This window comes from Sciurus vulgaris (genome assembly GCF_902686455.1).
Source record: "Sciurus vulgaris genome assembly, chromosome: 3".
Classification (NCBI taxonomy): domain Eukaryota; kingdom Metazoa; phylum Chordata; class Mammalia; order Rodentia; family Sciuridae; genus Sciurus; species Sciurus vulgaris.
In genome coordinates, this window is record NC_136463.1 from 35,987,359 (window position 1) to 36,000,411 (window position 13,053).

Below are 13,053 nucleotides of genomic sequence, written 5' to 3' on the forward strand. Positions count from 1 at the left end.
GATGAGTGTGGTAGGCACATATAATGTGATAGAGACAAGACAGAGAAAGGTAGTGTTGATTGGCAAATATCCTTACACTGTGTGGTCTCTGAATCCAGTCAAGATTTTGAGTTCTGGAGCTGGAGACACACAATTTGGCTAACTCTGTATTAAGAGGTTGGGGTTGTAGGATAAAGAATGATTAAAGAGATGAGAAATTAGAAGCCTGGAATTTTGGCTGTAGTATATATTTAAATGAAGGATGAGTAGGAACTGAATTAAGATAGGAAAAAGAACAGAAATTAAGGGACTGGGGTTGTAGCTCAGTGACTGAGTGCTTGCCTAGCACATGTGAGGCCCTCGGTTCAATACTTAGTACCACATTTAAAAAAAAAAAAAAAATGCATCCTGTCCATCTACAACTACAAAAAAACAACAACCCCCCCTCCAAAAAAAAAAAAACCAAGATGTACTTGTTAAAAAAATATAGACATTGCTGACTGAAGGTAGGAGTTAAAAGAGAAGGAAGTCAAATTCATATCGCTTAACTTTCTTTTAAAATCAGTCACTAGTGGGTTGTTATTGTGTGTGCCTGTAATCCCATTGGCTTAGGAGGCTGAGGCAGGAGGATCACGAGTTCAAAGCCAGCCTGAGCAAAAGTGAGATCCTAAGCAACTATGTGAAGCCCTGTCTCTAAATAAAATACAAAAATAGGGTTGGGGATGTGGCTCAGTGATTGAGTACCCCAGAGTTCTATCCCTGGTCCAAAAAAAACCAAAAAACAAAACTAGTCACTATCATGTATATAATGTGATTAAAGTAAGGCTTTTTTAAATGAGTTACATTGGAATCATGAAGCTCTGAACCATATGTTTATGACTGCATTTGATCACCTTCATTAGATTTAGGAATGTGTTGACTTGCTTATGAGTTCTTTTAGTGCAGTGCTTTTCTGCACATAGCTTTTCTCACTATAATGATTTCTCTCTCTATTGGTTTCAATTTCAGGGCATATTCCAGATCTTACCCTTAGATAGGTTCTTGATTTTCCTATAATTCACAATTTTGGTATTGATTCTTCATCTTTTATACTCTTTTCACCGATTGTGAATTAAAAGAAATTTATCTTTGTTTTTGTTTCCATTTGGATTGAAGGTTAAGATTTCTGTTGATTCTGACACTTTTTTTTTTTATGCTTTTTATGTTTGACTAACAGCTGCCATGCAAAGAAAACCCAAATCGTATTCTTCTTCTTTAATGGATCAGATTCCTATCAAGTTCCTCATTCGGCAGGCTCAAGGGTTGCAGCAGGAGTTGGGAGGTATTTGTTTTATTTGATTTTTACTGCTGAAGTTTTTTTTTTTTTTTTTTTTAATTATTTATTTTTAAAATTTTCTACAGACTTTATTTTGGTTCATTGTACACAAATGGGGTACAACATTTCGTTTCTCTGGGCTGTACACGACATAGATTCATACCATTCATGTAATCATACATGTTCGTAGGGTAATGATGTCTGTCTCATTCCACCATTTTTCATACCCCTCCTCCCTCTCATTTCCTTCTACATAATCTTAAAAGTTCTGAAGTTTACTATTAAGAAAATTTCCTGGTGCTGCCAGCATGAGAGAGTATCTTAATTGCATTTTGCTAACCCTGGAAAATATAAAAATTCACTGTGCAGTTTCTACTGAATACATATTACTTTTGCACTGTTGTAAAGTTGAAAAGTTTTAAGTTGAAAACTTTTAACCATTATAAATTGGGAGCCAACTCTATTTTTAACCTACCCAAACAGCAAGTTCTTGTGATTAACCTAAAAGATACACACACAAATAAATAAAAACATTTAAAAGTCTATGAATGATCTGGGAGTACTGGATCAAGCCTGTAATCCTAGCAAATTGGGAGGCTGAGGCCAGGAGGATTGCAAGTTCAAAGCCAGCCTTAGCAAATTAGTGAGGCCCTAAACAACTCAGCTAGACCCTGTCTCAAAATAAAAAAAGGGCTGGGGATGTAGCTATGTAGTTTAGCACTCCTATATTCAATCCCTGGTTTAAAAAAAAAAAAAAAAAAACATGAGTGATATTATAGCCTTCTCCTAAGATTTTTTTCCACTTGGAGACTGGAATATTTTTTTCATATTAATACATGTATCTACCTTACTGTTTGTAATTGTTTCATAATATTCTATAGTACATTGATACAGCTATAATGTAGTTTAGCTATAAATACTGTCAAATAGAAATATAGTATTTTTAGAAATTAGTTTATTTAGGCAGTTTTATAATTGTGGGTTTTTTGTTTCTTTGAAGTTGTAATTTTCTCTTTTTTAATTTTAATTAAAAATCATAAATCATAAATCATAAATTTACATAGGGCAATGTTGTTTGATTCATTGTTATTTTTTTCCCATTCCCCCCCCACCCCTTCCACCCCTCTTTTCCCTCTGTACAGTCCTTCCTTCCTCCATTCTTACCACCCTCCTTATCCCTAACCCTAAACCTAACTCTAACCCTAACACTAACCCCTCCTACACCCCCTTATATGTCCTCATCCACTTATCAGCGAGATGAAGTTGTAATTTTCTTTTTCTTTATTCGGTTGGTCTCAAGAAGAAATATGAGCCTTCATTAATCATCTTTAAACACATATCTGCATTTATAACTTTGCATGGTCTATTTCCAAATAAATGATATAGTATTTGGCAGCATTTAGTAATTAACATGTTTTATTGAAAATAACATAAAATGTAGTTTACTTTGTACTATCTTAAGCAGTCCTTTTGTGACTGTTGGGACTGTTTAATTTAATTGTAAATTAAAATGCACAAAGGACTTGATTGTGGTGACACATGCCTGTAATCCCAGAGACTGGGGAGGCTGAGGCAGGAGAATTGTGAGTTCAAAGCTAGCACCTTATCACCTTGCACCTTATCAAGACTCTAAGCAACTCAGTGAGACCCTTTCTGTAAATAAAATATAAAAAAGGGCTGGGGATGTGGCTTAGTGGTTAAGCGCCCCTGGGTTCAATCCCTGGTAAGTCACCCCCCCAAAAAATGCACAAAGGAATATAAATTATTCCTTTGTGCATTTAGAGAATTAAACTTTTGATTGTTATAATCTTTTCAAACATAAAAGCATCAATTTTAAGCAGATTTCATGAGAAATGAAGCAGATATTATTCCTATTGGCATTAAGCTGTAGTATAATTTAAGCTGCATAATGATGGGACAATCTGATCTTAAATACTTTTTTTTTTTTTTGGGGGGGGGTGCTGGGGATCGAACCCAGGGCCTTATGCTTACAAGGCAAGCACTCTACCAACTGAGCCATCTCCCCAGCCCCCTCTTAAATACTTTGAAACTACTACTGTTACTTCTTCTTCTTCTTCTTTTTTTTTTTTTAATTTTCTTTAGATGTTGATGGACCTTTTTTATATTCATTTATTTATGTGTGGTGCAGAGAATCGAAACCCAGTACCTCACACATGGTAGGCAAGCACTCTACCAGTGAACCACAGAGCCAGCCCCTACTATGTTATTTCTACACTCTTACTCCTCTAATGATGATAGTAATAATGTAGTATTATCAATACTTATTGGGTACTTATGTGGCAACCACTTACCTGTGGTACTTCATATAAGTAAGCAAGCATTTTTATGGTATCATCATTTATTTTCTTCTTATTAATATTACAGTTGTAGATAGTCAAACTACTATAGGCAAAATGTTAGAAAAAAGACTTTGATTTAGTAAAAGGAAGGTTTTACTAAAAGTTGTCACTTTCATTGCTGTTTATACCAGAGATTGAACCCAGGGGTCCTTAACCACTGAGCCACATCCCCAATCTTTATTTTATTTTATTTATTTATTTTTAAAGACAGAGTGTCACTAAGTTGCTGAGGTTGGATTTGACCTTGTGATCCTCCTACCTCAGCCTCCACTGCCATTGCGCCTGGCAAAAGTTGTCACTTTTACATACTCAAAAGTGGGCAGTTATAATTTTATCAGTGTATAGCAATGATTCTTAGTGGAGTTGGAGGAAAGGGTGTGTTCTTCACAGAAGCCTATCTGCATTTCTCACTGCATTTCTCTTTTTAAAACCATATATGTTCTCCACCAAGCAGATATTCTTTTCCCCTCTTTCTTTTTGTTCCCCTTAACTCTTGAACCATTGCTATGTCAAATAACTTTTCCTGATGGAATGTTTATGTTGGGATGAAGTAGAAGAAAGCTTGAGAACTTTTGATACAATAGTTCCCAACTTATTGTGTATCATTTGGGAACTGATTTAACCAGATACTCTTGCTTGAACTTCTGTACAGAAGTTCTTAAACTGTGCTATGCATGCACAGAAGTGCAGATTCCTAGGAGACTATTCCAGAGTTTCTGCTATCGTCATCTGGCATGTAATCTCTTACTCTGCAAATGAAACAAGCTTCCCAAGCTTATGATGCTAGAGATGCTTTAATCATGCTTTTTAAGCAGTTGAGAAACACTGCTTTAGAGCATAACTTTTCCTTGTGGGCTCTTGGCTTGCTAAAAATAGAAGAGATGGGCAAACTTGTGGTTTTTGAGAGTGGAAAATCTAATCGACTTGCTGTTAATTTTTAAGGGTTGCATTCAGCTTTACTACGTCTCCTTGCAACTAACTACCCACATTTATGTATTGTGGATGATTGGATTTGTGAAGAAGAAATCACAGGGACAGATGCTCTATTACGGCGAATGCTTCTGACCAATAATGCCAAAAACCACTCTCCTAAACAACTACAAGAAGGTACAGTAAATTGATCCCCTTCTTACCTCTTTAATGGTACAAGAACATCCTAGGCTCATTGAAACCTTACAGTCATCAATCATGTAGAATTTTCCCGGGGATATAGGTGGTTTGGTGAATGTATTTTAAGCAATCCTCTTTGAGTCGAAGGAGTTTTAGCCATTGCTTTCTGACATGTTTGGTGTGTTGGGGGGGAGATTGATTGATTATCTATCTATCTATCTATCTATCTATCTATCTATCTATCTCCCAGGGCTGGGGATCAAAGCGCTTATGTCTTTTCCCTCATATCCTGTGGTATATCACTAAAAGAGTACGGTTTTAGAATCCTAAACTGGTTAGAAATAAATGCTTTGGAATAAGGAAGGCAATATGCTTGCCATTAAAGGATACTGTTCTGAATCAGTACTGTTAAATAGAAATAATGCAAGCCACATGTATAAACTTTCTAGTATCCCTATTAAAAAAGTAAAAAGAAAGAAGCAAAATTAATTTTTAAACTTTTTTTGTGAAAAATTTGTCAATCACTGCAAGATAAAAACATTGCAGAATCTTTGCTTCTGTTTGCCAGCGCTAGCAATGGCCTTTGCAGTCTTCCTTTCTTCTGTACCTTTCACTGTTTTTTTTTTTTTTTTTTTTAATTTCTTTTTTAAATTTTCCTTTCACTATTCTCTTGAGGTTGATTTCTTTTGACAGAGTGTCTTGCAAGTCTTTTTGGGTTTATTTTTCATTGCATAATCCAAGGAATTATAAATCATATTAAAGCCAGTTGTCTTACCACCACTAACATGAGTTCTAAATTCAAATGTAAAGATGATATCTGGCATGATGTTGTGAGTTTGGAGAGTTTTTCCTGAATTTCTGTTTTAGGTATTATTGTTTTCTTAAGGTTAAGCAAATTAATGACCATTTGTTTCCTCTGAAGTAGTTGGTCATAAACTTCCTAGCTAGATAGCTGTTTTTTCATGGTGCTGGGCAGTTCTCAGGCAGCTGGGAAGGAGAAAGCAAAAATAATTTTAATAATTATTTTATCAAACATAACAATATATTATTATTTCATCATGTACCCTATAAAATTATTAATAAGATATTTTACTTTATTTTCAACCACATTTAAGTTTTTCCATTTGGTGTGTATTTTATACTTGCATCACACTTCATTTTGGACTAGCCAACATCTCAGGTGCTTAAAGCCAGATGTGGTTAGTGACTACTCTTGGAGACCACAGTTCTAGATATTTTTCAGTAACAGCAAACTGCCAGCTGCTTATGTCCTAAAAAGGGGCCACCTGGAGGAAAGTATCAAGGTGTTGAACCTTTCAAATTATTAACTACCAGAACTCATACTTGTGCTAATTTTCCTGCTTTAGTCCTGCTTTTAAAATCAGTCTAAATCACCTAAGTAAATAAGATGATTCTTTGAGTCATTAATGTGATTTAAAAAAAAGAGATTTTACTGTTGTCCTTTGTGAAATAACTGCCCTTCTTAAACTTTTCTAAAGGTATTTATTTTAGGATTAGTTAAAACTATAGCTGTGTTGAAAATTTTACTTTTTAAGGTTTATATGATCTGAAGAGAAACCAGAGTATAGCTGAAAATTTTATTTTTTAGCAACATTGTTTTCTTTATTTTTTGACCAGTAGTCTGAAAGCAATATTTCTTCCTGCTCAGTAAACTATAGAATTTAGGTTATGACTCCTGAATTTTCTTTTTAGCATTTTCAGCTGTCCCAGTAAGTCACACACAAGTGATGCAGATTATAGAACACTTGACTCTGCTCTCTGCCAGTGAACTTATACCATATGCAGAAGTATTAACTTCCAATATGAACCAGCTGTTGAATTCAGGGGTTCCACGGAGAATTCTTCAAACAGTCAATAAATTGTGGATGGTTCTTAATACTGTGATGCCTAGAAGGTAAATTCATCGTATTGTTACATGCAGTAGAGAAAGCATATCAGGGATAATATGCTATCACCCAGACTTAATTCTTGAAAATAATTTTCACAAAATCACTTATTACAATATTTTTTGAGTATGTGATAATATAATTCCTTTCAGAAGGCTGAAGGAGTTGTTAAGAGTTGTTATATCTTTAAGGAGGCTTAAGAGTTGTTATATCTTTGAGAAAAGAATAAACTTTAAGAAATAGCCTATTTTCAATCTGAAAATTTTCTTTTAAAAGTGGATTTCTCATGGTATAGTTACTTGTGGCTAATTGTGATTTAGATCATTATGTCTTACATCATTGCAAAGGTTTCATCTGAGAATATTAACTAATTTTCCAGAGATGCTTTATCAATGTATACATGTGTCTGTATCTTTTTTTTTTTTTTTTTTTTTTTTTGAACCCAAGGTTACTTAACCACTGAGATACATTCCTATGCCTTTTTATTTTTTATTTTGAGACTGGGTCTCCACAAGTTGCTTAGGGTCTTGCTAAGTTGCTGAGGCTGAGTTTAAACTCATGATCTTCCTGCCTCAGCCTCCTGAGCCATTGGGATTACAGGTGTATGCCACTGCACCCGGCTTGAATATCCTTTTAAGAAAATCACAAACTGTGGCATAATATACACATTGGAAAATGTACTCTGCATATTTCCACATAACTATTTTTGTGATTACCTTTCCTGTCCAGCCCAAATTTTATTTTCTATAAAGTTAATAATTGTCTTAGTTTTTGTTTGCTTACTATCCTGTAAATTTATTAGTATTTGAACACCATGTACCCTGCCTGATATCTAAATATTCATCTGTATTCATCCAAATTTTCATCTGAAAGGGTGCTTAGTGTTCAAATGCAGATTGAAATCACATGGAGAAGTTTTAAAACTCCTGATCCCCAGATTGTAATCCATGCCAATTAAGTCAGAAGGTCTGTGGTGGAGTGGGGCATCACATCAGTATCTATTTCTAGATTCACCAGTATGTAGCGAAGAGAACACAGAATTTATTCTTTTCGTCAGAAGGACTGTCCTGATCCATAGATTATATTACTAATACCTGATCAGCTCTAAAACACAGTTCTGGGTTTGACTTAATTAAGTAGGTATGGAGTAGGGTCTGGGAGTATTTTTATATATATATATATATATATATATATATATATACACACACACACACACACACACACATACACATATACATATACACACATATATATGTATATATATTTATATTTTCTAAATTTAATTTTTACTTGTGTCAAATTAACAAATGTGCTAACTTAAGAAGCTAAATAATATATATGGTCTGCCTCACACCTTTCATTTTAGACCCTATTCCCTAGAAACAACTATTTTTAGCTTTTACCTTTTTCATGTGTGGTCTTAGGGATCAAACTCGGGGCCTCCTGCATTCTAGGCAAGTACTTGACCACTGAACGACATCCCTAGCCCTCTTTTATCATTGTATTCTAGCATTTACATCCCTCTACTGTAGCTCAACATTATTTTTATAATAAAAAGACTTGATTTTCCAATTTAGAAATTATCTGTGGATTTCCTATTATATAAGTTGAAGGTTTTCGCATTCTTACCTACTTCTTCCCCTGTGAATCCCCCTTTTCCCATTTCTCCTAACACAGGAATATCAAAATTTTTGGTTAAAGCAATATTTAGTGTGCACATTATTGTGACTACATAGTGATATTTATAGTCGAACTATGTGATATTCTTTGATTAATTTTTTTTATTTTGGTGCTAAGGTTCAAAGTAGGCCCTTGAAACTGCTAGGCAAGTGCTCTACACTGAGCTATATTCCAAGCTCCTATAATTTTTTTCTTATGTGCCCTCTCACATACTAGACATGTACCCCAAAACTTTACTTTTTTCCATTGGCCTAATTTTGTTTTTTGGAATTTTATAATGATGTACTTTGTGTATTCTTTTTCATTCATAGTGCTGGGCACATAGTGGGCCTCTTTAATACGAGGAGCAATGCTTTCATTTTTAGGACATTTTCTTTGTTGCATAACTTTCCCTGTTTTCTGAAAAAATTTTTTTGTAATTTGCGTTTTAAACCTCTTGGGCTTATTCTCTGGTTTTCTCCCCATCCCCTTTATTTTTTGTTTGCCTTTTGATTATATTTTCTTATTTCTTTGAACTTCTAAATTTCCGTTATAGTCTTTACATCTAAGGGCTCTTAATTGCATTTTTTTTTTTTTTCTCCCAATACTAGGGATTGAACCCAGAACTTAGTGCCTGCTGGGCAAATACACTCATCACTGAGATACATGCCTAGTCTTTTCTAAAATAATTTTATTTTGAGCCACAGTCTCAACTAAGTTGCCCAGGCTGACCTTAAACCTGTGATCCTTAGCCTCCTGAGTAGCTGGGATTATAGGTGACTCCTACTTTTTCTGGCCTTTGTGCATGTGTGTGTGTGATGTGTGTGTGTGGTTTTTTTTTTTTTTTTTTTTTTTTTTTTTTTTTGTGGTGCTGGGGATTGGACCCAGGGCTTTGTGCTTTTGAGGCAAATACTCTACCAACTGAGCTATATCCCCAGCCCTGCCTATGTATTCTTAAATGCCTTTTTTCCTGTTTCATGTATGAAAATGTTTTAAAGGTAATTTTTAAAAAATTTTAAAATTTCTTTCCACATTTTGAAGTATTCTCTCCTTTAAGGATATCAATAATCATTTTTTAAAATTTTTTTCTTGGTATCTACATTTTCTATTGAATTTTTTTTAACCTGTTTGTGTATTTTAATATTTTTCAAAGTAAACCTTTTTATCAGTGTCTGATAATCCTTGCCTTTCCTCTCATTTTAAAAAATGGGACATTATGTGTGTGATGTGGGAATAGGGGATTCCTGGTCCTCTCTGGAAGAGATCAGGTACCCTTCATATTGGCATATTCCTCAGTAATTCTTAGGTGCAGTTTAATAGCCACTTTTATAATCTATTATTGTCTATCTCACATTGAGATTTCATAATAATAAATTTGCCATTATTATTCCATTGCAGTGGTGAAGATTTTTTGAGACTACTTTGTGTTTAGTTTTATCTTCATTTGTTTTAAAGATATAATAATAGGCTTATGTGTATAATTTTTAATTCTTCAAAGCTTATTCATACATGTTTTTCTAATTTTTTTTTTCCTGAAAATAACTTTCTAAGATAGAAAGGACTAGATGGCTATAAATTTTAGTTATAATGTAGCTGTTTGAACTTGTGATTATTTTCTCATCAGGCTGTGGGTAATGACAGTTAATGCACTTCAGCCTTCCATAAAGTTTGTACGACAACAAAAGTATACTCAGAATGACCTGATGATAGATCCTCTCATTGTCCTAAGATGTGATCAGAGGGTTCACAGGTATGTGTCATTTGAGTTTCATTTTTGCTATAGAAATCGAAGAACTTTAGTTTAAATGTATATCTTAATATTCTTGCAGATAACTAGGCACTATGACATGAGTGGTTTCTTGTCTTTTTTTATTGTTTATATTCATGAACTCTTCGTTTTGTTTAGTATTTAATATGTGGTTAATAAAACATAGCTTGAAAGATATATCATTCTTGGTTTTGTTAACCATCAGTAGTGGCTTTTGTCTCTCTCATAATCAAGACCAGTGAAAAATAACACTGTTGGAGAAGGCTTTTTAAAATACTGGTTCATTATGAATCATTATTTGTCTTAAAACTGACCTTTTTGTCATTCTCAGTTGTGATGTTAGCTACATTGACTCCATATCTGCCTCTAATTCCTTGCCTATTGCTTTGATGTGACTTCACCTCAAAAGGTATAATTTAATTGAATCACTAATATTTGAATTTGGAGTTGTTGTGATAAGTAATATCAAAGGTTTATAAACTGAGGGTCTTGTCTTAAATGATTATCATCTGCATGGGGAAAGTATACAAGTTTAAGAAGTTGAATAATGTGGTCACATGCAGATGTATGGTGTGGTAAGCGAATGTTGTTCAAAGTTCAGGAAGGATGTATAGGAGATAGGACCTGAGTAGTATTTTAAAGAATTGCTAGAGAGTTTAGATGAACAGATAGTGTAATGGTGGGGGCTAGGGAGTCCAGGAAGGTATTTTGAGAATATTATTATGAGGGGCTGGGGAGATAGCTCAGTCGGTAGAGTGCTTGCCTTACAAGCACGAGGCCCTGGGTTCGATCCCCAGTATTACAAAAAAAAAAAAAAAAAAAAAAAAATATGAGAAACAATATAGAAGCAAGAATGAAAAGGCTTGGAGCAGAGGCTTAATTTTTGAGGAGAGCACACTTTACAATTGGAAAGTTAAGTGGGGTCAAATTATGGAGGGCCTTGATTATTGGAGCAATGAGTTTGTTTAGGTGGTAACTTAGGGAAAGAATCTTTGCTAGGTTGCTTAAAGGAAAGAGAAACTATTCTAAGGAAGACTAAATAGGATACACTTTATGTATAAACTAAAGTGATGATGGTCTTGAAGTGACAAAACCCACAAAATCAGCCACATATGGTTTAGTAAAATGAAGTTCTCATAGGAAATAAGAATTGGAAGAATAAACATAGTAAATGCATTATGTATTTGATAAAAGGAAAAGCACAGTAAATAATACTTCTAGAAAAGAGGCACTTGTAAAATAAATGATTTATCAGTGTTAAAAAGCCACTTGAGTAGATGTCTTTATCTGAATCACCTTAGGAGATTTAGTTATTCAGGCAGGTTGTTGAATTATGCTGTCAAGATGTGTGCAGTGTTTTTGTTGCTTGGATATTTAACTTGTGAATCTTTTCTCCTGTATTATATTAATTGGTTATATACTATTTCATTTTATGGGTATGCTATATTTAGTGAGGCATGATGACATAACATCTGTAATCCCAGCTCTTTATGTGACTGAGGCAGGAGGATTGCAAGTTTGAGTTCTGCCTGGACAACTTAGTGAGACCTTATCTTAAGCCCCCCGCCAAAAAAAAAAAAAAAAAAAGGGGGAGAGGTGTTGGGGATGTAATTCAGTAGTAGAGTGCTTGCTTAGCCTAGCATGCTTGAGGTATGGGTTCAATCCCCAGGACTAGGGGAAAAATGAAAGAAGATATGCTATTTCCCTATTCTTGGATCTTTTATTTCTAGTTTTTATTATTATCAATATAATAACTATTCTGCATGCATACATGGTGAGTATTTTCTTAGAAAAGGTTCCTTAAAATAGAAGTATTAGGGCAGAAGTAACATGCTTACCTTTAAGACTTTTTAAAAAAATATTTTTAGTTGTAGTTGAACATAATACCTTTATTTGTTTATTTTTATGTGGTGCTGAGAATGGAACCCAGTGCTTCATATTTGCTAGGCAAGTGCTCTGCCATTGATCTTAACTCTAGCCCCTCACCTTTAAGACTTTTGATTCATGTTTTCATTCTGCCTTTCAGAAAGTCTGAACCATTTACATCCATGGCAGTATTCAGTATTGTGCATTTTCTTGTACCTTCCTGCACTATTTTATATATTAAGTGTGGAAAAGGGATTCCTGTTTAAATTATATTTTTGTTAGATTGAATATTTTAGTATATTTATTGGCTATTGATATTTCTTCTTTATATTTTAGTTTAGTTTTTTAAAACTTATGCTTTTATTGATTTGAAGACCTCTTCATCTTAAAATCTATAAAGGATATCAGCTCTTTGTATGTATACTTTTTTTTTTTTTCCTTTTTGTGGTACTGGAAATTGAACCCAGGGACTCTATTTTTTTTTTTAATTTTGAGACAGGGTCTTACTCAGTAGCTTAGGGCCTCATTGCCCAGGCTGGCCTTAAATTTGCGATCCTCCTGTCTCAGCCTCCCAAGCTGCTAGGATCTCAGGCATGCACCATGGTGCCTGGCCTCTTTTTATTTTTTAATTTTCAGACAGGGTCTTGCCAGGTTGCCTGAGGCTGGCCTTGAATTTGAGGCTGACCTCCTGAGTTGTTGAGATTTTTTTTTTTTTTTTTTCCTGAGAGGTATTGGGGATTGAACCCATGACCTTGAGTGTGCTAGTAGCGTGCATCCTGCCACTGAGTTACATACCCAGCCCTGTAATTCTCCATTATTGCTCTATTATTTTGCCTTTTATTTTTTTCATCTTTTAAAATTTTATTTATTTTTTTACCAAGTGGTCCTTCTCATGTTTTTAAAAGAAATTGCACAGATAGCCAGGCATTGTGGTACACACCTATGATGCCCAGAGGCTGAGGCAGGAGGATGGCATGTCTGAGGCCAGCCTCAGCAACTTAGCAAGGTCCTTAGCAACTTAGTGAAACTCCATCTCAAAATAAAAAATCCAAAGGGTTGGGAATGTGACTCAGTGGTTAAGCACTGTAA

The 13,053-nt window shown here is 34.4% G+C and overlaps 1 protein-coding gene across 4 annotated transcripts in view; it reads left to right on the top strand.

The window, feature by feature from the left end:
- Window positions 1-13,053, top strand: part of INTS2 (integrator complex subunit 2) — a 46,554-nt gene that overhangs the window by 24,673 nt on the left and 8,828 nt on the right. For all 4 annotated transcript variants that reach the window (XM_079131353.1, XM_079131352.1, XM_079131354.1 and 1 more), the window contains exons 16-19: window positions 1,196-1,300; window positions 4,597-4,761; window positions 6,478-6,679; window positions 9,955-10,080. In XM_079131353.1, the coding sequence (XP_078987479.1) occupies window positions 1,196-1,300; window positions 4,597-4,761; window positions 6,478-6,679; window positions 9,955-10,080 (598 nt within the window). The remainder of the gene's footprint in view (window positions 1-1,195; window positions 1,301-4,596; window positions 4,762-6,477; window positions 6,680-9,954; window positions 10,081-13,053) is intronic.